At 39.7% G+C, this 26,907-nt stretch overlaps 1 protein-coding gene across 8 annotated transcripts in view; it reads left to right on the top strand.

Moving 5' to 3' along the window:
* The window catches only part of HSPBAP1 (HSPB1 associated protein 1), a 63,782-nt gene that overhangs the window by 33,061 nt on the left and 3,814 nt on the right, over positions 1-26,907 (top strand). For 7 of the 8 annotated variants that reach the window (XM_064570145.1, XM_064570190.1, XM_064570069.1 and 4 more), the window contains 4 exons: positions 9,421-9,557; positions 13,734-13,905; positions 16,829-16,912; positions 26,681-26,791. In XM_064570145.1, coding sequence (XP_064426215.1) covers positions 9,421-9,557; positions 13,734-13,905; positions 16,829-16,912; positions 26,681-26,791 — 504 coding nt within the window. The remainder of the gene's footprint in view (positions 1-9,420; positions 9,558-13,733; positions 13,906-16,828; positions 16,913-26,680; positions 26,792-26,907) is intronic. The other variant, XM_064570118.1, reaches the window with a different exon arrangement.

The raw sequence follows: 26,907 nt of genomic DNA, 5'->3' as shown, positions 1-26,907 counted from the left end.
TACTTTTGTGTTATAAACAAAGTTCATTTTCATTGGTCAGCCAGTTTTCAACTGTGAGTGAACAATGAATTTTGCTTATAATGCTCATTCTGCACAGAAGCTGTACTATATTTATTCTTATCCTGAAACACTGTAATGTGTTATTTCCACCTCTTTTTCTTAAGGCATCCTTAAACTGCCAATAAACTTCCCAGATAGATTCTGAGAAGCAACTAGGAATCAGGGCTGATTACCTGCGGTTGGAGGAGGATAAAAAAGCAAGACTGGATTCCTGGTTAACGTCTTTAAGTACTGGGGTAAAATCTGATATGATTTTCTTCTAGAACTTCCCCTTCCCACTAGGGTATTTAACGAACTACCAAATTATAACAGCCCTATGTTAGCACTTCCATAATAAATCTAGCCTTCCTCTTTAATTAAAGAGTTGATGATCTAGACCTTTTGACTGTTTTATTGTCTTTTGTCATTTTCATTGTTTATGATCTACACATTTTACTTGTATATCAATTATTTGGACTGAGAACATTTTTTTTTTTTTCCTGGAGAAATAATGCTGATCTTGTTCTCCAGGCCAGCCTGGGGAAGCCTACTAAATATATAACTACTCAAAGAAGTACATAGAACTCTCCCTACTCCCACCCCAAAGTGTCTATAAGAGTATGTCCTCAGGGATGCATTTCTCCGATATGGGGTTTAGGACTAGCCAACTGCAAACCTGGGAAAAAGTGCCCAACAGAATGGGATTATTGGGGAAAGACAGGTTCCCTGGACTAACCTCCTGAATCAGTTTGAATTAGACCTGTTAAAAAACGAAATTCAACCCAGTGAATTTGAAGATCTAATTGGGATTTATTAAACGATTCATGAATTGGGCAGCATCCCATCTCGCGAGCAGAAGAAAACTCCACTGAACTAAACAAAAGAAAAGTTTTTAAAGGCAGAGAGAGGGCATTAAAAAAAAAAAGAAGAAGAAGAAAGAAATTTATTAGCAAGGAATGCATTGTTTAGGCAAGGTTGCCCTCCTAAGGGGAGTACAAGAGGTCTATTAGTAAATTTCCTACTATTAACCAGGAAATTCCATGTTGACTGGTTAAAGATTACACTTGTGGGGAGGGGAGTGAAATGCAGTTAGGTTAGGTAGTAAGTCTTGTTTTACTGATTTAGGGCCTTAACCTAAGTGATGGCCATTTTGAGGCTATGGTTGTTTTTGTTTTTTTCTTGTTGTTGTTGTTGTTTTTAACAGACTTAGTTGCTTGTAACAGATAACCATGCCTAACTAAATGCATATGGGTGATTTTTTTTTCCTCATATAGGGAGAGTTCAGAGCTGCACTAGCCTGGGCTGTAATGGAGGCTTTGTCATAACAAAGAACCCAAGTTTTACTGTCTTTCTGCTTTGTCCTTCTAAGCATATGGCTTCCATCCTCAAGGCCATCTTGTATTCCACGATAGCCATTACAACTGTATCGCTGAAAAGGGAGAGGGAAGGACAAAAGTCTACTCCCAGCTCTCTGTCTCACTTTTAGGGAACTTTCCCAGAGGGCCCACCTAACAACTTCTCTTTAATGGTTAGAATTTAATCTCTTAGCTCCACTTAACTGCAGGGGAGGCTGGAAAATGGGTATTTCTTAGTAGGCATCTCCCTGAATACAATTGGGAGATATTAAGAAAGATAGGCAGTGTGTGCCACACCCTGCTCATGAAAAGACATGAAAAATTAAAGCAACATTTTAAAAAGATAGTTATTACAGGGTGTCTGTGTAGAACAAGTATAGGGTCTGGGAAAATTGCACCATTGAAGGGAGGGTTCCAAGAATGAGTCCTGGCCCTCTGCACCATCATCCTTTGTGCATTGCTTAAGATGCATAGGGCTAATGCCTGTGCAGCAGGGGAAAGAGGCTTTTGAAGTTAATGGAAGAGCAGTTCTCAGGCAGCCATAGGTCTGGCAGTTTCAAGGGAAGGTCCTATGGCCAGATGCCTGGGGCAAGATGATTGATGGTCATTTTATTTCATGGTTAAATCCATAGGTTAGCAATCTGCCATACTTCTCACTGGAGCAGAGGAAGGGAAAGGAGCAAAGTTCAGATCTCTCTCTCAAGTCCTAATGCATTATTAGTTCCTTGTTGAGGGGTCAAGACTGAGAAGGGTAAAAGCCAAATTTCAACCATTCTTGACCTCTTAATTTATTGTACCATCGTGTGATAGTGATAGAAACTGCCTGTGGCGTTTTTGTTGTTGTTGTTATTTATGTTGTTGTTTCAGGTTGATATCTCCAACTAGACTGTAAAGTTTTCCAATACAGATAATAGAGATGTTTATGTCTTATAGCTCTTTGAGTCTCCATCCTTGATTAGCATATCCCATGTTACCAGTCAGTATTTGTTGATTCAAGTACATGTGGTGTGGTCATGATTCTCAACTCTCTCAGCTCTTGCATTCCCTTTATGATTCTGAAATACAACTTGTAGATGGTATAGTTACCTACACATGTAATTTTTAAAAATTGCTTAAAAATGCCTTACCTATGACATAAAGGAACATTTTAAAGGAAGTAATTTAAAATAAAACAACATATATTTTGGTGTGTTAATGCTTATTGACTACACTAGAAGACATAATGAAGTAGTCAAATCAGGTATGTGATTAAGTAGACCACCTCTAAAACCATATGCCATCTTTTCGAACAGATACCACATTCCATTTACTCCAGAAACCAGGGCCAACCCTGATGCACCCTGTGGTCTGCGATGCTCCTTTTCTGATATTGCAGACTGTGAGGGAGCCTGGTAAGTTCTAGGTGAGGCTGTACCAAATGACTGTTGTCAGTGCTGTGTGTTAGAATTGTTTAGACTTGGGACTGGCTTGGGATGACCAAGGAATCCCAGGACCATACCTACCAGATATATATTTGCCCAAGAAAAAAAAATTCCAGAGTAAAACAGAGTAATAAGTGTGCCAGCCAGAAAGAAAACAAAAAAATACCAAAGGTCAGGATAGATAAAAGCGGAAACTAGATTTAAGCTCTGGTATGTGCTCTGGACCCAGCCAGTTGCTGGAGCTAGTGAGGTATGTAAGTAGTGAAAAGACAGAAGATGACTATAAAATGTGAGTGGTTATTCATTCTACAAACGCCTGTTTTCCAGGTACTGTGCTAGGCTAGAGAGTCGCAGACAGCCCTGGCCCCCTTTCCTCAGGGAGCTCATATTCTAATGGAGAAGACAGACAAATGCATCTAACCAGTAATGGCCAGTTGTCCTAAGTGTTATGAAGTAAACAAAAATGGGCCCAAATCAAGAACAACGGAGAGGGACTTACTTTACATAGGGTAAGTTGGGAAGCTTTCTCTAAGGAGATGATATTTAAGCTGATTCCTAAGAAATGAGAAGCTAGCTATGTGAAAGGAGGGTCAGGAGCTTTCTAAGCAGAGTGAATAGCATATGCAAAGCCTTTGAAGAAGGGAAAATGTGCCTTTTTGGTGGGGGGGGCGGAGAAGAAGAAGGCCATTATGACTGAAGCCTGGCCGATGAGATGCAGAGGGTTAGAAGGTGTCAGAAAGGTGAGAGGGGCCTGGTCATACAGGCCCACAGTTGAGGGCATTTGGACCTAATTCTAAGTTCAAAGCAAGGGAGTGACAGGTCTTAACATTTTAAAAAGATTGCTTTTGTTGTGGTAAGGAGAATGGGTCAGAGGCAAAAAGAGTCAAAGTTCTTTGGGAGGGAGAGACCAAGAGAGAATGATGAGTTGCATAAGGGGGAATAGAAGCATTTAAAGAAGTGACATTTACATTGGGTCTTCAAAGAGAAATATGAACTGGGGTGTGGGAGAGCTGCAAGAAGACCAGTCGGGCAGAGGGAACAGCAGGAGTAAAGGCAGGGGGAGGTGTGTGTGGTCCATACCAGGAAAGCTGTAGAGGTGGTGTGGTAGGGGTCTCCCTCCAGACCCTGCGTCCCCTTCACTGTTCTGTGGGTAATTACCTTCACACATAATTTTTAAAAACAATTAAACTGCCCTGCTATAAAATACAGGGGAAGTTAAGCAGAAATATGTGATTTAATGTGTAATTAATCAAGCGTGACTATACTGGAAGTCATAACGAACTAATCAGATGCTTGTACTTACAAGGAAAAGGTTCAGTTTTGAAGAATTAAGATAAAATTCCATAGAATATTTCCAAAATTGTATATTTCACATTTTGAAATGAGGCTAAGTGAGTATATTTGTATCTATAGGTGTAGAGTCACCACTATGAGATAATAGAAGCACAGACTGATACTGGTGTATATACTGCTGACCCAAACGCAGTGAGTTTCAGTGCTGTTGGTGGTCTGGTTTTCAAAATGGGTAACAACTCCTGGTAAAGCTGCAAAAACACAAGTACAATCCTCCCTTGACTTATTTAGTAATTATGTTTCGGGAAAACTCAGTATGTATTAAAAACATGCCAAAGATCCTTTGATGATATTTGAAATGGAGTTGGAGTCCTACTCTCAGAGAATTAAAATCAAATTTTTTAGTGGTATGAAAACTGTGCAAGATACAGAACCTTTCTTCGTTGTGTTGAGCTCATCCCTGACCTCTATCCACTGAGTACCAGTAGCACCCTCCTTCCACTTGTTATGACAGACAGGAATCTGTGCGTGTTTTGTAACAGTACTGTCAAAAGGACAGTTATATCCCTTAGTTTCCACATATAAAAATGGGTAAAATGGATATATCTACCGTCAATCTCATAAGGATTAAAGGAGATAATACACATAAAATGTTAGTATTGGGGTCTGGTCTACTATAAGAATCCAGTAACCAGATGGTGGTAACTTGTTAGCAATTGAAAATATGGGTCTAGTCATAAAGGGGAGAGACTCTGTTAGGACTCAAGATAAGGCTTGGGAGTCATGTAGACAAGTTGATTTAAACATTGTAAAATGCCAGACAGAAACGAAATAAGATTCAGTTTAAGAGGGATAAATGTAGGATCCCATGGCTTTTTCCTACAATCTATTAATAAGTCAAGGCTGAAGAGATAATGGCTAGTATGGCTAGACCACAGTTCATAAGAAAAAGGCAGGCAAGCCAAGATTAGCCATGGTATAATTCAGTTGCTTAAACTGTCTGATGGTACATGAATGGTATAATGTCCGGGTCATGGAATGCTGCAGTCCCATAGACAGGGTTTCATGTAGGCTGTGCCTAGGGTTGGGGAGTCAGGCTTAAGAGAGCTGTTGACAAAGGTAGTTGAGAAGACAGCAACTGGAGGGAAAAGTTAATGCTACTGAGTTTAGGTATAAAAAAAAGAAAAGGCATGACAGTTTTTCAGATAATTTAAAGACAGCAATTTTTGGCAGAAGAGAAAGTAAACTTGTCTGTAGAAAGCAACTCTACAACCTTCTTCTGTGAGTTACACGAAAGCAAATATTTTGTAGTAAGCAGTTAAAAAAATTCAACCAAATAAATTCGAAGACCTGATTGGCTTTATTATGAGACTGACGCGCTGCCTACTGCGCTAAGGAGGCACCTCTGATTGGCTTTATTAAACAAATCAGGCAGCGTCCCATCTAGCAAGTAGAGGAGAGCTACAAAATGGAAGGTTTTTATAGGGAGAAGGCTGGGGCAAGAAGTTATTAGCAAAGGTAAAGAAAGGATTGATTCAGGTAAGATCACCTTCCCTTGGTGGAAAGGGCATGGGGTTTTATCAAGCATATTACCTCAGCTTCCTTTGGGTGTGGGGGTGGGGATGGAGAAGGAGATGGCCCATGTGACAGATTACCTCATTGGTGCTGACCAGAAAATTCCTGACCCACTAATTAAGACTGTTTCTGGGAGAGGTTGAACTGCAATTAAGTTAAATATTAAGCCCTAGTTTGGTGACATGGCCTAGCATAAGTGACTCCATCCTTGCTCTGCAGTTTTCTTTTTAACACAGTCAGCCAGACACTTGATTGTTCTTTTCAGCGATGGTGTCAAATAGAATTTTATGGATATAGATGATTTCTAGACTTTTCCAACTGTTGAGGTGGGTGTGGGAATAGACTCTAGGGTAGATCACCCCACCAATCACCTTTATTAATTTCACTGTTCCCAGCAAGACTCAAGGTAGATTCCTTCTGCGCCCACTTTGATTTCAGACATTTGACTGTCTATAGGTAGCTAAACACAATTGGCAAGAAAGCCTCAACTCTCAAGAGTCTGGGCGTGGGGTGAGTAGGGGCACAAAATATGTACACTAAATGCTATTTTCTGACAAATTTCCTTTTTTTCAGCCTTTGGTTTTCCTAACCAATTTGCGGCTGAATTTAGGTGGTTTAGGTCACCCTGATCTAATCATTCCAAAATAATTTTTCCTTTTTTGTCTTTACTGTCAGGAAAGCTTCTTGCCAGTTTCTCATATAACCCTATCCCCCATAGGAAAATCTTCCTTCTGTGATTCTTTCTAAAGCAGTGCTCTAGAACAGAGTTTCTCACAGGGGTCAGTCCATTGACTCCCTCAGTTTATGTGAAATTGTGTATATGTGTGCATTTCTCTGAGGAGAGGGGTGTTGGCACTCATTAGATTCCTAAAGGAGTATAAGAATCACTTACACAAGCCTCTTCTTTGGTAAGGCAAATCTCTTTTGCTTCTACATTTCATTCAGCTGCCTTTAGTTAAATTCCAAACTGAGGTGTGGTAGATTGTTCAACAAGGGCCAGAATTAATTGGAAGCCTCTTCTAGGTTCCCTGCTTGGACCAAGAGCCTTTCATTAGTGATTGTAGAGCACCTTCTGCTCACTTCTGTCAGAGCACTTGCCACATGATGTGAGTTGATTTATGGGACCATCTTCTGTTATTAGATTTGAAGGGTAGCCCTGTGTTGTGTTAGTTTTTGTATTCCGAACACGGAGCATCATACCAAGACCAGAACCATTTACCCATAATAAGCCAACATTCTTCTTTCTGTCCCAAGCAACAAATGTTTGAAGCACTTACTCTGAGCCAGGTATTATGTTAGGCATTGGGAATACAGAGGTAAGCTCCCTCCATGGAGCTTACGGGCATACCCAGAGGGACATGATCTTTGCCGCTCCTTGGAGCAGCTGTGTGTGAGCCATGTGCAGATGCATTTACAATAGCACTGACCTTACAAAAAGTCCCCCTTTGTAACAGACATTAGTTTTATGCACATAGTCCACGACTTTCAATACTCAAAACAAAAATGAAAATGCTTTTTCTAGTCTTCCTCAAAACCACCCATTAAATGTCTCTCCAAAATCCTTTCTCTTTGACTACAGCTGTGAATGGTTTGTCTCTAAAAATAGAGAATGTAGATGGAAGATACTGATAAAAGAAGGGTCAGCATTTATGCCCAGGTTCTGCACATAGAAGTGTTTTTTGTTTTGTTTTATTTCTTAAAACTCAATAGGAAAAATTCATGATTTAAAAAAACAAATAGGGGCGCCTGGGTGGCTCAGTTGGTTAAGTGTCTGCCTTCTGCTCAGGTCATGATCCCAGGGTCCTGGGATGGAGCCCCGCATCAGCACGGAGTCAGCTTCTCCCTCTACCCCTCCCCACCCCCCCCACTCATGTTCTCTCTCTCTCAAATGAATAAAATCCTTTAAAAAAAAAAAAAGAAAAGAAATAGAGGGGCCCGTGGCTGGCTTAGTCAGAGGAGCAATGACTCTTGATCTCGGGGTCATGAGTTCAAGCCCCACATTGGGTGTTGTAGATATTACTTAAAGAAATAAAACTTAAAGGGGCGCCTGGGTGGCTCAGATGGTTGAGCGTCTGCCTTCGGCTCGGGTCATGATCCCAGGGTCCTGGGATCGAGTTCCGCATCGGGCTCTCTGCTCCTTGGGAGCCTGCTTCTCCCTCTGCCTCTCTCTCTGTGTCTCTCATGAATAAATAAATAAAATCTTAAAAAAAAAAAAAAAAAAGAAAGAAAACTTAAAGAAAAAAAACAGAAATAGAGGCAAACCTCTGTGTCTGGTTCACTAGTATGTTCTTTTTCTTTTCTAGCTTATACATACTATAATTTATGGATTTGAGTTTATGTCACACTACATTTATAGTTTTCCAATTTTTATTTAAAAGCAGGAAGCCTGGGCACCTGGGTGGCTCTGTCGGTTAAGCGTCTGCCTTCAGCTCAGGTCATGATCCCAGGGTCCTGGGATCGAGCCCTATATTGGGCTCCTTGTTCAGCATGGAGTCTGCTTCTCCCTCTCCCACTGCCCCTCCCCCTCCCCCTGCTCATGCTCACTCACTTTCTTTCTCTCTCTCAAATGAATAAATAAAATCTTAAAAAAGAAAAACAGGAAGCCCCTTATTCTAAACTAAACAAGAGCAGAACAGTTTGTTGAAAAAGCAAGAGGCTTTGCTGCTACCCCCTGGTCCCTAAGGGGATGCCAGGGATCCTGGTTTGAGAACTGCTGGACTAGATGGTATTTATGGGTCAGTAGTTGACTAGGGCATGATTTGTCCACAGAACCAGGCATAAGGAGAGCCAAGTCAAGAGCGCTGTGCTGTCTCTGTTTTAAAGTTCATTTCACTTAAGGAGTTCATGACTTTGGGGAGCATAGCAAAAGTCACGTATGGATATATGTATTTCAGTACTGTATGTATGCAGTCCCTACCTGGAGGCTCTGATTTAGTAGGTGTGAAATAAGACTCCAGCATCTGTAGTTTTAAATGACTCCATTAACTTAGGAGAAGGCTTTTTTAATGTCACTAGAGTGTAAAAAGTTAATGCACTAGTTATACCTAGAAATATCTGCACTGCTTAGAGAAAATATGGCTTTCTGGCTTCCTGAGTTGAGCTTCAGAGACATTTTTATTTTTATATTTTCTTACAGCTTTTTAGGTTTTTATTTTAATTCTAGTTAGTTGACATACAGTATAATATTAGTTTCAAGTGTACAATATAGTGGTTCAGTAATTCCATATATCACGGATGCTCATGCAAGTGCATTCCTTAATGAGTTACATTTTAACTTTTAGAATACATGACATAACATTCTACTCCTCTCATCGGAGACGTTTTAAAAAACTTCTGTTTCCATTTCACTATGGTTCCTGCTACCTGAGTGAAACACTCTTCCTCTAGATATATGCATAATTACGTCTGTTGTTTATTTTCTCCCTCCAACCTCTAAAATGTAAGCTTCGCTTGGGTGGACATATTTGTCTTTCTTATTCACTGATTCATCACAAGCTTCTAGAACCAGTCAGTAAATATTTGTTGAATAACTACTAATAGTGAGGTACGTCAGGTATGTTATTGGTTTAAAAGATTTCTTGGATTGCTCTGGAAGCCTAACTTCCTCCATCTATAGCATTTTCTATAAAAGAGTATTCCAACTACCGAAAAGCAGATGTGCAAATGAAAATGTGTAACCTTACCATACAGCATATTTGGTTGGTTCTTGACAGACTGTAACTTTATTTTCAAAACAGGATGTGATATGGTCTGACTTCGGGTTTCCTGGAAGAAATGGACAGGAAAGTACATTGTGGATCGGCTCCATGGGGGCCCATACGCCCTGTCATCTGGACTCCTATGGTTGCAACTTAGTATTCCAGGTACAAGGAAGGTAATGCACAGGTGCATGCATGAGAGAGAGAGAGAGAAAGTGTGTGTGTGTGTGTGTGTGTGTGTGTGTGTTGCACAGGAAGAGCAATGAGGATCAGGCAGGTGGCCCCCAAGGTTTAGTCCCAGCTCTACCCTGTCAGCCTGCCTCATGACCAAGACCAATCTGTTAACCTCTGGTTCGATTTCCTCCTTTTTGAAGTAAGGGGAATAGTTCAAATGATGGTTTCCACATGTGTCTCTCACTCATGATCAGGATTACCTTCAGAAACTTGATCGTAGAGCTCCAGGATTCCACTCCCAGTTCAGCTAGACAGTTGTCTGCTTAGCTGTGTTATGTAAGAGTCTGCATTTGTAGTTTTCAAAATTCTGTTTAAAAGCAGGAAGACCCTTTCTTCAAATCTAAATAAACAAGAGTGGAGCAGTTTGTTGGAAGAAAGAGGCTTTGCTGCTACCTTCAGGCCCCTGAGGAGATGCCAGGGGTCTGGTTTGGGAACCACTGAATGAGATGGTATTTATGGCCCCTTTCAAGTCTAAATTTCAGTCTGTGTCTACATGTAGACACAATGCAGTATTTTATTACTTTAGGTAAGTTCTTCTCCATCTGTCTGTGGACCCTAAGATATATAAGGGTAGGTCAGGAAATACTTTGATAGTCCCTGGTTCCAGGATTTCCATGAGAGTTTACATGTTTCTTTTAGTTGGAGGATGTACTCAGAATGTTATATGTATAGCCTTCTTTTCTTCCAGTTAGTGATGCTTGAGTCTCCTTTCCTGGCCTTTTGGAACATTTATAGGACAGTACAGAGGGAAAAGCAGAAATGGCCATTTCCTAGTTCTCAGACCCTTTAGACATGACAAGGATTATGAGTGGATCCAAAAGAAACAGTGAGTAAGCATGTGAATAGATTTCACATGTGAAGTATTTTGAAAACTATAAAATGGTATAAGACAGTCCACTTCTGGATTCATTAAGTCCTTATTAAAGGGTCTAGGACGTTTCAGGTGCATTATTACGTGTTGTGGATGCCACAGTGAATCAAGTGTCCATGGTCCTTGCCCTTAGGGAGTTAATAGTCTGAATCTTAAACTTGGTAAGAGAGGTATCCTTGTAAGCAGCTGTTTTCCATGTGTTCTGAATTGGGCAAGAAATTCAGTTGGGAAAACATTACCAAAAAATACCTGGGTTCTTTCTGTGACATAAAATTAATATAGCTTTATTTTAACTTTGTAATAGAGCATATTTTCTGGTCTCATAAAGCTCTGGAATAGTAAAATACCTATTCAGTAAATACTCATGGAGTAGGTACCATGTGTTAGAGTAGGAATGGAGGTGAATGAGTAGGACATGTCTCTGCCCTGAGAGAGTTTATAGTTAGAGTCCAGGCAAGCCCACAGGCAGTGTGATAGAAGGCAGAATGAGCATGCTCTTGAGGAAGGTTTCATAGAGCTGTGGAACTGAAAAGTAGGAGAGATACCATTTCTGCTAGAAAGATTAAGAAAGATTACAGAGAGGAGCTGCCATTTGTGATGGGCTTTGAAGGATGGGTGAAGGATGGGTCCCAAGACATGGGTGGGAGGAGCAGAGGGACCAGCATGAGCAGAGCCCTAGGAAAGCATGTGGTGTATAGAGAAGGAACCCTGTGAATGGTCCAGTGTAAGTTGTGCATTGCAAACAAAGGCATTAGGCAGGAAAGAGAGGTTGGAGCCAGAAGTTTACTTTCAGGCAAATAACCTCTTACTCTCTTTCAGCATGCAGGACAGTGAAATGTTTTTTGATTAGGGGATGACATGGTGATTGACCACCTTTTCTGATTAATAAAAGAAGGATGCATATGCAGTTGACCCTTGAGTAATGAGGGGATTAGGGGTACTGACCCCCACACAGTTGAAAGTCTGCATATAACGTTTGGCTCTGTAAAAACTTAACCACTAATAGCCTACTGTTGACTGGAAGCCTTACCAAGAACATAAATAGTTGATTAACACATATTTTGTATGTTATATGTATTATATACTATATTCTTACAGTAAAGTAAGCAAGAGATTCCTAGGTAGCGTAGTCGGTTGAGCGTCTGACTCTTAGTTTTGGCTTGGGTCATGGTCTCAGGGTCGTGGAATCCAGCCCTGCATCAGACTCAGTGCTCAGCCTGGAGTCTGCTTGAGATTCTTTCCCTCTCCCTCTCCTTTTGCCCCTCCCCCTGCTCACATGCCCACTCACTCACTCTCTCAAATAAATAAATAAAATCCTAAAAAAATAAAGTAAGCTAGAGAAAAGAAAATGTTATTAAGAAAATCATAAGGAAGAGAAAATACATTGACAGTACTGTACCGTATTGGAAAAAACATCTGCACATACGTGGACCCGTGCCGTTCAAACCCCATGTTGTTGAAGGGTCGACTGTATGTTACATTTTAAGTGGAGCAAAACAAATTGTATGGGATTGTTATCTTAATGGCTATTCCTGTAGGAATGCAGCCATGAGGCAGAGGTAGGAGCTGGCACCTGAAGAGGTCAGGCGCTCTGTGACCTAGTTCTGGGTCTACCACTAATCACTAACTAGTCCAGTGAATGACACTGAACCAGCACTGGGTCCCTTTTCCCCTACTTTGAAAGTAAAATTAGACTGATGATCTCTTAAGAGTTCTTCCAGCTCTGACATTCTAAACATAGTAAATGCCAAGAATTCTCCCAAACTTGTCATAGCTACGGTGGAATGGAGCAGCTCTATCTCTAAGGCAAAATAAGATTTTAGTATCTACTTCTTAGTTTGAAAATAGCAGCCAGCTGAAAGGCACATAGTGGTCCCACTGTAACTGCAAGGGGTCACTAGAGAGCTTTAAGCTTTCCTCAGAACTAGTTCTCTCCCTCTCCCTGCCCCTGCCCCTGTCCCTCTCTCTCTCTCTCTGCTTCCCCATTGTGTATTTTTGTCTATGTGTCTTCCTTTTTCAAACACTTCTCCCTTCTTTGCCTCAGATGTCCCCCCTCTATTGACTTGAAGTTTGGGTGTGTTCTGGTGTCTTGTGATTTAAGATTTATCATCTCCATTTTTCAAAGTTTTAAGTGACTGAAACATTTTATAGTTTTCTCTTTTTGAAAATTCGATTATACCACTTTTTAGTTGGGTGGCATCATTTGTGCATTTCTCTTGCTTATGGATTGACTTAACACAGGTTTGACTTAAGGAATTTACAACCCAAACTGGGAGAAGTCTGGAAACTATTTGGTGGATAGCAGTATGGGTGGCTTCTCTGCAGAAGATAAGAATCCAGATATTTGAAAGGGAGGGATTATTCAGGTATCTCTAGAATCAGGGACAGAATCGACTTAGGAGGAGGTAGACTTTGATTTGAGATAAGAAAGAATGATCTGAAGGGGCACCTGCACCCCAGTGTTTATAGCAGCAGTGTCTACAATAGCCAAACTATGGAAGGAGCCCAGATGTCCATCGACAGTTGAATGGATAAAGATGTGGTATATATATACAATGGAATACTACTTAGCCATCAAAGAAAATGAAATCTTGCCATTTGCAATGATGTGGATGAAACTAGAGGATATTATGGTAAGCGAAATAAGTCAATCAGAGAAAGACAGTTATCATATGATCTCTCTGATATGTGGAATTTAAGAAACAAAACAGAGGATCATAGGGGAAGAAGGGAAAAATAAAATAAAACTAAATTAGAGAGGGAGACAAACTGTAAGAGACTCTTAACCATAGGAAACAAACAGGGTTTCTGGAGGGGAGGTGGGTGGGGGGTTGGGGTAACTGGGTGATGGGCATTAAGGAGGGCATGTGATGTTAATGAGCACTGGATGTTATATGCAACAGATGAAGAACTGTACTCTACATTAGAAACTAATGATACACTATATGTTAACTAATTGAATTTAAATAAAGTAAGTTAAAAAAAAAAAAAAAGAAAGAATGATCTTAGAAACTAGATCCTGTCCCAGCTTCAGGGCATCAGGAGATATCCACTGGCTGCTGCCTTATCTCCACCAGGTGTCTGCATAGGAGATTCCACTACTGAGAGATGAGCCAGGTGACCACTGAGATGAGATTGCTCCTATATTCCTTTATGGGTTGAATGAAAATGAAGACTTAGCTGCTGCCTTCTTAGATGTTTTATCTCAAGTTCAGAGTACTAACTTGTATCTTATTTTTTTAATTAGGAAAAGATGGCATCTCTTTCCTCCCGAAGACACTCCTTTCCTTTATCCAACAAGAATCCCTTATGAAGAATCTAGTGTGTTCAGTAAAATCAATGTTGTCAATCCTGATTTAAAACGTTTTCCTCAGTTCTGCAAAGCTCGAAGACATATGGTTACACTAAACCCAGGACAGGTAATGGGCGCCTTAAAACATTGATGACCTGTCAGTGCGTGCCCCAGCTATAAATTTTCATGTCCTTATACCACACGCCTCCCCACGAATACAAATGAGAGTGATTTTCTTCCCTGCTGCTCTCTGCTATTAGAAGGCTTCAGACGCAAACTTCTCAGCTTCACAGGTCATGGAACTATGGGAAGAGGGAATATAGCTCTTTCTACTGGTGAAGAGGAGAATGACTTTGGAGGAAAACAAGAACTCACAGTCATTTTTTTTTTTAAAGATTTTACTTATTTATTTGAGAGAGAGTGCTAGAGAGCATGAGCCGGTGTGGGGGAGCGGCAGGGGGAGGGAGACAAGCAGACTCCCCACTGAGCAGGGAGCCCAGACATGGCCAGATCCCAGGACCCTGAAATCATGACCTGAGCCAAAGACAGACATTTAACTGACTAAGCCACCCAGGTGCCCCACACAGTCAATTTTTAGTAAGGTTAAGAGAAAGTGTCAAGGCATGGGTATTTGAGCACCTCTGGAACATCTGTTTGCAATTAGTATCTTTTCAACTATACTAGAACCCAGACACGTAAATGCAGGTGGGAATGCATCTAGGTGGTGGGACAACAAAGGCAGAATGAACTGAGAATGTTTTGCGTTAAGCAAGCGTGGATGTTCCTTTTATAAAGGATTGTCTCTGAAACATTTCCAGCTGTCCAGTGGAGAAAATCACCTCTACAACATTGGCATTTGCTGTCTGATATTTTATTAACGATATGAAAGTTTTTCTTAGTCTCTTAAGGAGATTTTATTCCCTCAATCATTCCTCTCCCCCTGCCTGTTTTCCTTCCCTTTTACTGGCCCTTTTCTTGCTTCCTTCACATATGAGTGCTCCAACTCAAATAATTTAACTTGAGCAACTTGCTTCAACCTGTTAGCTGTCACTCCCCAGGCACCTGTCCCCCAGCCTCTGACAAGCCCTCATCTATTTTATATCTCTATAGATTTACCTAATTCGAACATTTCACTCACGATCAGTCGTACAAGTGGCCTTCTGTGTCTGCCTTCTTTCACATACCGTAATGCTGCAGAATGTTATCAGGACTCCATTCCTTTTTATGGCTGAATGTATTTCATTGTTACGCATATACATTTTGCTTATCCATTCATCAGTTGATAGGCATTTGGGTTGTTTCCACTTTTTGGCTATTATGAAGAATGTTGCCATAGATGGTGGGGTACCAGTTTTTGAGTGAAGGTAGTTTTTCAGTTCCCTTGGTTATATACCTAGGAGTGAAATTGCTGGGTCCTGTGGTAACTCTCTGTTTAACTTTTTGAGGAATTGTCCAGCTGCTTTCCATAGCAGCTATGCCATTTTACATTCCCACGAAGGAATGTGTGAAGGTTCTGATTTCTTTACCTCCTCACCAACACTTGTTATTTTCCATTATTCCTACTATTATCATAGCCATTCTAGTGGGTGTGACATGCTTGGTAATTCATTTTTTCTTCTATTTTAATAGCCAGATTTGAATATGTGGTTCTGTCTGTTGTATCACTGTTCCTTACATCCTGCTCGTTCTTTAATCTACCAACAACTGGCTCCCTCTCTTACCACTGTACTAAAAGTATAATCTGATGGGACATATATGAACTCCTAATGACTAAATGCAGTAGCCCTTCTTAGGGCTCAGTTCTCCTAAAAGGTGCTCTATTCCCAACTCCTAGCTCCCCCTTGCTCATAGCAAGTGCCACCCATTTTCTAAATCTGAGGCCCCAAAGCTTTGGATCATCCCATCTGCTCTGCTCAAACTTCCATAGGTACTAATCTCATACTGAGTCTGGACAATTGCAATCCTTCTTGACTCTGGCTGTTGGCTTTTGTTTATTATACCTTCCTGTTTAGATCTTAACATTTAATAGTTGGACCACTATAAGGATCTCCTATCCTTCCCAGACTCTACCATAATGTTGCTATTTTAACCATCCCCTTACTAAAAATTTCTTAGTGGGGCACCTGGGTCATTCAGTCAGTTAAGCATCTGACTCTTGATTTCAGCTCAGGTCGTGAGCTCAGGGTTGTGAGATTGAGCCCTGCATCAGGCTTCACGCTGAGCATGGAGCCTGCTTAAGAGTCTCTCTCTCCCTCTCCCTCTGCCCCCCCCACTCCCTCTCAAAAAAAAAAAAAAATTCTTAGCAACTCCTTAATGCTTACAGAATAAAATGCAGATTCTTTATTCTGAATTCAGGGCCCTCCACTGGCCCTAACCAACTCTCCCACCTTATCTCCCATTGCCCCATCTGCAACAGTAAGACCTACCTACTTGCTGTCCCTCAGCAGTCCCACCGCCCTTGCTGGCACTACGTCTCCCTCCTGGCATGTCCTCATTCTTTGCTCTGTCTACATTCTCTCCTAACCCTGGGTCAGACCACACTTCATCCATACCAGGCTTCCCCTGCCCTCCCTGGTTCATGCCTGTGTCTCCCACTTCTGAGGTTCCCTAGCACCAGTGTCTGCTCCTTTGAGTCACCACTTACCCAGTGCCCTCTCTCTATGTACTGTTTCTTCATTGGCTCGATTTTACACCATGAGAAGACAAACTACTTCCTCTGGTTTTACCTGTGCCCTTTCTCAGAATGCATACAACTGTTTTTCAGTGGAAAGGAGGAAAAATTAGAATCTCAGAGTCCTTTACTAAGATTTAGATGCAGGCAGAGCAGGTCCAGGATTAAGGAGAGTAGAAGTTGGAGAAGCTGGTGATATCCTTTGTGGAACATGTGAACTTGTTGGATAAAAAGAAAGGGATTATGAGTTTGTTTGTTTTTTTTTCTTGTTTCTGTTTCCAACGGCAATATTGCTATAAATTCATATGTATTCCTAGCATTTTCGATTAGAGTCCAACGTGCTATTCTTGTGCTAACTTACTTCTTGTTTGCTTTTCAGGTTCTTTTTGTTCCCAGACACTGGTGGCATTACGTAGAATCCATTGATCCTGTCACTGTCAGTATAAACTCATGGATTGAGCTGGTACTTTTTTTTTTTTTTAATAAATGTAATCCCTGCTTTTAAGATACATATAGCCTGTCTATAAAACTTGTGATTAATTTTAACCAATACTCCAGTACTACTTTGGTTTGATATGTTATAATTTATGTATTCAGTACTCTGTTAATGGGTGTTTAGGTTGGAATTAGGATTTTCAGTGATGCACCATTCTCTTTCCTTTAAGGGCACACCATGGGCCCTGATGTTGGTGTGCAGGGTCTTCTCCCTTAGCTGGTATTGTTAAGAGAACGGTGTCGGGCCTGTCTGGATCTGCTGTGTATGTCCCACGTTGCCAGTCCTGTCCACGCCCAGATAGGCTGGAGATTAACTGCTTCTTGGTTCAGGGCCCTTATTACTAATTGCACAATTCTCAGTCCTGCCTTCTACCTCTTCTCAAAGTAGAGTCTTTGCTAGAATTTTATCATTTCATTTCTGCCAGGAAATGAAGGAGGCCTTTTCCCTGCAATATGCTGTTTAATCCCGGTTGCCTGCTCTACTTGACAACTAACATGGCTGCCCAGTGAGGTTCAACCCGGGCTTTCATGGCACCTGTGCCTCTTCAACCAGAGGCTTTGATGGCAGAGGTTTTGATGGCATCTCTGCTGTCCTGTACACAAAGCCTGATTGCATCTCTCCTCTCCCTTTGGCTGCTGCTTCCTCCCCTCGGGCTTTCCTTACCCTTTGGTAACGGGGAGGGCTTTGGCATGGGTGGACCATCAGGGAGACTGTAACAGGAAGCTGCACTATCTGGGCTTCAAGAAGACGTGTCGCCCTTGGGGATTAGGTGAGCGGTATGGCGGGAGATCAGTGGACTCAGTTACTCAGTTAGTTACTTAGCTACTGGTAGCATGCTGAATTGTAGTTGGAGCAAATGTCAAGATACAGTCCAGTCCCAGTCCAAAGTCAGTTCTACAGTAGTCCTGATGGTGCTTCGCTTCTCAAGGTAGCTCTTCTCATTGTTACACAGCGGAGCTATCACCTGCCTGCTTGTAACTGTACCCATTATTTCTGACACTATACCCAATTTTTTTTTTTTTTAAATATTTGACGATACCTTCCATGTGTCCCTTTAAACTTTTCTTTCCCGGGCTCAAAACTTCTGGTTTCTTTCTTTTTTTTTTTTTTAAGATTTTATTTATTTGACAGAGAGAGACACAGTGAGAGAGGGAACATAAGCAGGGGAAGTGGGAGAGGGAGAAGCAGGCTTCCCGCCGAGCAGGGAGCCTGATGCGGGGCTCGATCCCAGGACCCTGGGATCATGACCTGAGCCGAAGGCAGACGCTTAATGCCTGAGCCACCCAGGCGCCCCACCTCTGGTTTCTTTAATGATGTTTTTTTATATGACTTTTTTTTTCAGACTCTTCACCATCTTGATCATAAACTTTGGAACTATGTAGGTTTAAGTTATAGGTCTGTGCCTTTGTTAGCTGTCAAACCTGGATGGTCAGTTCATCTCATCAAGCCTAAGTCTCCTTGCTTGCAGAATAGGGATTATAACTGCACCCACTCCAGTGGTATATCATCTAGTGCCTGGCACATAAGAAATGTTTAAAGGCAGAAACTGCTAATGAGGAGGAAGAACTATTATGTCAAGAGTAGCCCTCTTGTATCATATGATCTCACTGATATGAGGAATTCTTTTTTTTTTTTTTTTTTTTAAAGATTTTATTTGACAGAGAGAGACAGCGAGAGAGGGAACACAAGCAGGGGGAGTGGGAGAGGGAGAAGCAGGCTTCCCACAGAGCAGGGAGCCCGATGCGGGGCTCGATCCCAGGACTCTGGGATCATGACCTGAGCCGAAGGCAGACGCTCAACGACTGAGCCACCCAGGCGCCCGATATGAGGAATTCTTAATCTCAGGAAACAAACTGAGGGTTGCTGGAGTGGTGGTGGGTGGGAGGGATGGGGTGTCTGGGTGATAGACATTGGGGAGGGTATGTGCTATGGTGAGCGCAGTGAATTGTGTAAGACTGATGAATTGCAGACCTGTACCTCTGAAACAAATAATACATTATATGTTAAAAAAAAAAGAAGAAGAAGAAGAAGAAGAAGATAGGAGGCAGGGAAAAATGAAGGGGGGGAGCTCGGAGGGGGAGACAAACCATGAAAGACTGTGGACTCTGAGAAACAAACTGAGGGTTCTAGAGGGGAGGGGGGTGGGGGGATGGGTTAGCCTGGTGATGGGTATTAAAGAGGGCACGTTCTGCATGGAGCACTGGGTGTTATACTCAAACAATGAATCATGGAACACTCCATCAAAAAAAAAAATTTAAAAAAAAAAGAGTAGCCCTCTTAATGTATAAATACCAGGAGGCCTCAGTTCATGGAATATAAGGTTTCTACCTGACATGATTTAGGTCCTCAATTTCTTCAGTGCTGCTTAGAATATTGCATTAGCTTTTTTAGGAACCTTATCTTGCTTTGGTTTATACTCAGCTTGAGAATATCCCTGCTTTTTTCCACATGGTCAGCTGCCGCGTCAGGTTGCCCTCCATTGTGAAGCTGTAAAGCTGGTCCTTGAAACCCACATCCCACACTTCACAGTCCCCTCTCTTGGCTTTCATCATGTTCATTGGGGTGAGCATTCCAGCTTGCCAAGGTCATTTTGAATTTGATTCTCTTCTGTGTTTTTAGTAAACTCCTTCAAGCGGGCCTGTGCCCTTTTGATATGTCCTCATTTGTCTTGGAATGTATCCTTGCTTTCTAATACAAGATGATACCCCAGGATTGCCTTGGACTTTCCCTGCTTCCAACTTGGAGGTTGATAATTTCTGCAGGTGGTCATGGTTCCTTTTAGTGGGGAAGGGTATTTAGAAACTGAGATTGGGGCTCTAAGGCTGTTGTTCATTGCTATTGGCGTGTTGCTGTTTCCAGATCTATAAATGATAAAGCTAGAATGTGATATAGATAGATAGATAGATAGATAGATAGATAGATAGATAGATAGACATGGATATATTTATAATTCTAATTCAAGGTTAATATTATAGGTTTTTTCCTTATTTGTTTCTGTATTTTTATTTTTATTTTATTATTATTATTATTATTTTTGAAGATTTTATTTATTTACTTGACAGAGAGAGACACAGTGAGAGAGGGAACACAAGCAAGGGGAGTGGGAGAGAGAGAAGCAGGGAGGCCAATGCGGGGCTCGATCCCAGGACCCTGGGATCATGACCTGAGCCGAAGGCAGATGCTTAACGACTGAACCACCCAGGCACCCCTTATTATTTTTATTTTTATCTCTTCTCTTACACTGAAAATCAGGATCAATCCTAACAGTAACATCTACTTATTTGCTATATTCTCCTATATATATATGTATGTATATAGGAGAATATAGCAATATATAAATATTTAAATATTTAATATTAATTATTTTTTTAAAAATTCATTTTCTTTAAATAAATAAAATTTATCTATTTGTAAAAATTAATTATTTAATTATTAATATTAATTAGTAATTAATATTAAATATTATAAATAAATATGTATATATTTTTTGGAGGGGAGGGCAGAGAGAGAGAATCTTAAGCAGGCTCTGCTTAAGCAGAGCCTGACACGGGGCTCAATCTCACAACCCTGAGATAATGACCTGAGCCGAAATCAAGAGTTGGACACTTAACTGACTGAGCCACCCATGTGCCCCACCCATATATTTTTTAAGATATCAAATTTACAATTCCAGAATTCCAATATTATTATTACTAATCATAAAACTTGCAAATAAAGTTTAAGATTTCTTTGTGATCCTTTTTATCATTAGACTATATCCCACTGAGGGGCTACAAAGTACTGTGTTCAGAAATCATTGTGAAGGGATTCTTTTCACTTGTGGTTATGTTACTAATTTTAGGTAGGTTTGTTTGTTTTAGTTTGTTTTCAGCATTAGGATTTACTTTTTTTCCTATTTTGACTTCATTTAATATTTTGAACATGTAAAACATTTAACTTGTTAAAATGATATTAAAAGTCTCCTTTATATAGAGAAGTCTCCTTTTCATCTCTGTCTCCTCCACTCCATCCCTCTCCCCCACAACCCCCCCCCCCGACCCCCTACCACCCCACCACAGGGCTCTGTTTTTATTCATTTAGTTTGTCACTCTAGTGTGTCTTCTTTGTAAACATATATGTAAATAATTAAGTAAATAAATAAAGATATTTGTGTATGACCTTATATGTGAATAAGTATAAACTTTTATGTATTTGTTTCATATGCTTATTCATACATAGTCATTCATATTTCCTCTCCTTTCTTACACAGAAAGTAATAAACTACTGTTCTGCACCCTGCTTTCTTCACATTACAATACTATTCTGAATTTGACAAATAATAGTACAGAGAAATTTTCACTTTCTTTCCAACAGCTGTGTAGTATCCCACTATATGGGTACTCCATCCTTTATTCCCTGGTTCCCATGTGGATGGATATTGCGTTATTTCTAATCTTTTGTAATTAGAAATAATGCCAGTGAATAATGTTGTGCATATGTTGTTCTGTATTTGCTGGAAGAGTGTCTTTGGGGAAGGTCTTAAAAGTGAGTTCGCTTTAATTTTGTTAGGCTTTGCCAAATTCCACTTCACAGTGATTGTGCCATTTTGCATTTCCATCAGTAGCATATGAGTGTGCTTCTTTCCTCCATAGCCTCATCACCAGGATGTATTGTTGAACTTTTTAGCTTCTGATTTTTGAATCATAGCTAGAAAAACCTTTCCCTCTTCCAGGTCATAAAGGAATTCACCAATGTTTTCTTTTAGTTTGGATTGTTTCATTTTTTTACATTTGGGTCTCTCATCCATTTAGAGGTTTTTACTAGTGTATGGTGTAAGGTTGAGATCTATTTTTATTTTTACCAAATGACAATAGAATTGTCAGGGACATCATTTATTTTAAAGTCTGTCTTTTCTGTGGTGATTTGAAATACTGCCTTAATCATATACTAGATATCTATGTGTACTTGGGGTCTGTTTCTTCCACTGGCCTTTCTTCACATTCTTTCAATACTTCCACCCTGTTTTATTTAGAGAGGTCTTATAGAATGTTTTTAGTATCTGTAGGGCCAGAAACCTTTTCTTTTCCTGGCTCTTCTTGAATTGGTTTTGTTGTTGTTGGTTTTTTTTTGTATGAGCTTTAGAATCAATTTGTCTAGCTTCAGGGAAAAAAAGATTGATATTTTTTATTCCATTTATATTAAATTTTATATGAGCTGTATGGTGTTGAATTGTCCTATCCAGCAATGAGATACCTTTCTTTTCATCCAAGTCTAGTTGTCTTTGTTTCAGGAGTGTTTTAAAGTTTTCCTCACATTGGATTTGCACATTTCTTTTAAACGTTTATTCCTGGGCATTTCATCTTTTTTGGCTGCTGTGGTTAAGTGAGGTGGGTCTTCTCTTCCATTATATCATCTGAGTGGATATTGTTTGTATATATGAAGGCTATTGATTTTTGTGTTAATTTGAATTATTTTTTTGAGTGTTGTGATTTTTTTATTGACTTTTCTTGGGTTTTCAGATTTCTCTCAGATTATCTGAAAATTAAGATACTTTTACCTCTTCCTTTCCAATTTGTTTTCCTCTGTCTTATTTTCCTTTGTCTAATTACATTGGCTAATATGTCTAGATCAATAATAAATAATAATGGAGATAGTGGGCATCCTTGTCTTTTTCTGATTTTAGAGAGAAATCTCTAGTGATTTTTCTTTTTTTTTTTAAGATTTTATTTATTTATTTGACAGAGAGATAGAGAGCACAAGTAGGCAGAGTGGCAGGCAGAGGGAGAGAAGGAGAAGCAGGCTCTCCGCTGAGCAGGGAGCCCGACATGGGGCTCTATCCCAGGACCCTGGGATCATGACCTGAGGCAAAGGCAGCCGCTTAACTGACTGAGCCACCCAGGCGCCCTCTAGTGATTTTTCTTTAAGTGAAATGCTGGATTTGTGAGTGAACTGTATATATATTTTATCATGTTAAGTATCTGTCAATTCATTACTTTTTTTGTTTTTTATCCAGAAAAGGTGTTAAATTTTATTGAATACCTTTTAAGCATTGATGGAGATGATCATATATAATATTCCTCTTTAGTAAATATCTGGGATTTGAGTAAATTAAATCAATGGATTTCCTAGAATTGATTGAACCATCCTTAATTTCTGGAACAAATCCCACTTGGTTGTGATGTATTATTTCTTAATGTACTATAGAATACCACTTGTTCATACTTTATTTAGATTTTAATTTACCTGGCCTCAAGAGTCTGAAAGCCTTCACTATGGTCTTTTTAGAAGCTTGTTTTATGCCATTTTTTTCAGCTGTCTCTCACAGAATTTTCCAAAGGATTGGTGTCATTGAGTAAAAACAAGTTATGAGGTAGTACTTACAAATTTGGTACCTAAGGACTTGATGCTGACTTAAAGTGGATGATCGCCAAATCAGGACTCTCATTCCTTCTTTAACTTCTGCATACGTCACAGTTTAAAGACCATTCATTCTTCCTTGGAAAACTGGAATGCAGACTAGGAGCTGAGTAATTATATCTTCCTCTGTCATGTGTTGCTTTTATCCTTGTCTCTTCAAGCACTGAACCATAATTTTTTCTTGTTGCCAAATTTAACTCCAAAACCCCTTAGGTTTTAAAACCTACCATATTTGGGGCACCTGGATGGCTCAGTCGTTAAGCGTCTGCCTTCGGGTCAGGTCATGGTCCCAGAGTCCTGGGATTGAGCCCTGTGTCAGGCTCCCTGCTCAGCGGGAAGCCTGCTTCTCCCTCTCCCACTCCCCCTGCTTGTGTTCCCTCTCTTGCTGTGTCTCTCTCTGTCAGATAAATAAAATCTTAAAAAATAAAAATAAAAATAAAACCTACCATATTCAATACAATAACTCAATGTAAATCCTGACTCTGGTATTCTTGTCACAAGTCACATGGATTTGGGGAAAAAGTAGAAATTCTAGTTCCTGTTCAGGTGACAATATTCATCTCTTCTCTGTTTCTCTGTTCCAGAGGATAAAGTATATTCTCAATTCTTCTCAATTGTGCCTTTTTAAATCTTTTTCTTTTAGTATTCCTCCTTATTCTTTTAGTACTGAAATATGTTTATTTTATTGGTATTTTTTCCAAACTTAAGAAATTTTTTTTGTTAATTTTTAAAGGCTTTCCTCTTGCTCTAGTAATTTTTCCATTATTACGTCTTTCATTTTATTTATACCTATAAAATAATGTATATGTAACATATTTGTAGTAGTATAATTTTGCTCATCCCCCCCCCCCACTCCTTTCTGGATGAAGGGGAGTGGGAGGTACAGCCTTCCGGTTATGGAATGAATAAGTCACAGGGATGAAAGGTACAGCATAGGGAATATAGTCAGTGGTATTGCAGGAATGTTGTGTGGTGACAGATGGGAGCTAAGCTTGTGAGCACAGCATAGTGTATAGAGCTGTTGAATCCTGATGTCGTACACCTGAAACAAATGTGACATTGTGCATTGATTATACTTCAATTAAAAAAAATTTCTTAGAGGTTTTGAGAGCTTCTAGGAATTTTACTTCTTTAAAATTTTACTAGCTTTAAACAGATGCAGCTTTTTAAAAGCCTGTTAAGAAGAAAATGGACTAGAATAGAACTATTTTAAGATCCCAAATAAATGCATTTGAATACTCTGTGGAAAAACAATAAAGTGTACAGTTCAGAAATTATATGTATATCCAGGAATTATGCAATCATACTATAATCAATTTTAGAACACTTTCATCAACCTAAAAAAAAACCCCTTATATATGAGTAGTTGCTCCCCCATTTTCCTCTGTAGCCATAGGCAATCACCAACCTATTTTCTGTCTCTGTAGATTTGCCAGTTCTGGAATCATAGACTATGTGGCCAGCATCCTTCACTCAGCATTATATGTTTTCAGGATTCATCTATTATAGCATATATCAGTACTTGATTCCTTTTTATGGCTGAATAATATTCCATTGAATGGCTATACCACATTTTGTTTATCTACTCATCAGCTGGACATGTGGGTTGTGTCTACTTTTTGCAATTATGAATAATGCTATTATTAACATTCATGTACAAGTTTTTATGTGAACATATGTTTTCATTTTCTCACGTGTTCATCTAGGAGTGGAATTTCTGGATCCTATGGTATAATAATGGATCATAAAGACAGGCCAGTAGGCTGGAAACTCAGACAAGAGTTGAAGTTGCAGTGTGGAGTCTGAAATCTGTAGGATGGCTGGCAGACTAGAAACTCACTCACTCAGGACTTCTATTAGAATCTTTAGGTAGAATCCCTTCTTCTGTAGGAAACCTTCATTTTTGCTTTTAAGGCCTTCACCTGAGGTCCACCTACATTATGGAGGATAATCTCCTTTACTTAAAGTCAACTGATTGTAAAGGTTAATCACATCTACAAAGTGTTTTCACAGCAACATTTAGACTAGGGTTTGACCAAACAACTAACCTAACCAAGTTAACTAATAAAATTAACCATCACATATGGCAACTCTGTGTTTAGCCTTTTGAAGAATTGCCAGGCTGTTTCCAAAGCCATTTACATTCTCACCAGCAATGTGTGAATATTCTGACTTCTCCACATCCTCACGAACACTTTTATTATCTGTCTTTTTTATGATAGCCATACTGGTGTGAAGTGGTGTCTGATCATGGGGATTTCATTCATTTTCACTGTGGTATGATATTCTCTTGTATTAATGTATAATGTACCCCAATTTATTGGTTCTTTGTTGATGGATGATTGAGTTGTTTCCAGTTTTTTGCTTTTATAAATAGAATATTCTTATACACATGTGCAAGAGTTTCTCTAAAGAATATGTATTTCTCTGGGAGTAGAATTGCTGGTCTGTAGGATGTACAGTACTCAAGTTTACAAGATAACGCCAACATGTTTTCCAAATGGCTGTACCAGTTTGCACTCCGACCATCAGTGAGTCTGTCAATGCACATTTCTCTACCACTTGGAATTATCAGACTCTCTTTTGCCAATTTCATCAGTTTCTCGATTTGCAGTTCTCTGATTATTCATGAGGTTAAGCATAATTTCATATTTATTAGTCATGTGATTGCTCTTTTTTTGAAATGCATGTCTTCATGTCTTTTGCCCATTTTTAAAAATTGGGTTGTTTGTCTTATTGATGTGTGTAGATTCTTTATATATCCTGGACATTAACCTTGTATCAGTTTTATGTGTTACAAACATCTGGTTTGGTTTTTTCCTTTTGTTGCCTTTTGATGAACAGAAGTTGATTTTCATGTAATTTATTATTAATGCTCTAGTTTATACTTATTGTATCTTTAAAAAAACATGTTTGGATTTTTAGCCATTTCATTCTTTTGGCCAAGCATGTTTATTATAATTTTTCTTCCATTCCTAAATTAGCTTATCAAATTCTATAGGTATTACTCCTCTGTATGTTGTGCTTTTTAAAAAAAATTTTAAACATGTCAACAAATGGAAAAGATTGGAAGAAACACCACAAGGTAGCTCATACTTAAGGCCTATGTCTTACAGACAGGATAAAATTTAAATGTGGTTGGTGAAATATTCATCTCTTCTAGTTGAGAGGTGATAGTGAATATGTAAAAGTTGTGGTCTTCCAATAATATATTCATTCCTTCTCTAACAAAGCTTGTATTAATAAGAGAACAGGACACACAATAGAGACTCTACTCTGTTTTAAGCCATGAGACATAGCGACAAATGAAAACAATGTGCTTTTTTAATCTTGACTCAGGAAGAGGACCACCAAGCCCGGGTAGAAGAGGCAATCACACGCATGCTTGTGTGTGCCCTGAAGACTGCAGAGGATCCACACAATACCAGAGCTTGGTTAAACCCAACCGAGGTAGGCCACTTCTGGTGTTCATCATGGCAGTTAGTTTCCTGTGATCAATCAACCCTGGCTGGAACATTCGTTTTCTAACTTATATAAGTGCATATATCCATTCTAAAGAGTTTTTC

The sequence above is a fragment of the Mirounga angustirostris genome, unplaced genomic scaffold (genome assembly GCF_029215605.1).
Source record: "Mirounga angustirostris isolate CCGP_5_RB_7025 unplaced genomic scaffold, mMirAng1.0.hap1 SCAF_1, whole genome shotgun sequence".
Taxonomy (NCBI): domain Eukaryota; kingdom Metazoa; phylum Chordata; class Mammalia; order Carnivora; family Phocidae; genus Mirounga; species Mirounga angustirostris.
This window is presented reverse-complemented; position numbering and strand designations above follow the sequence as displayed.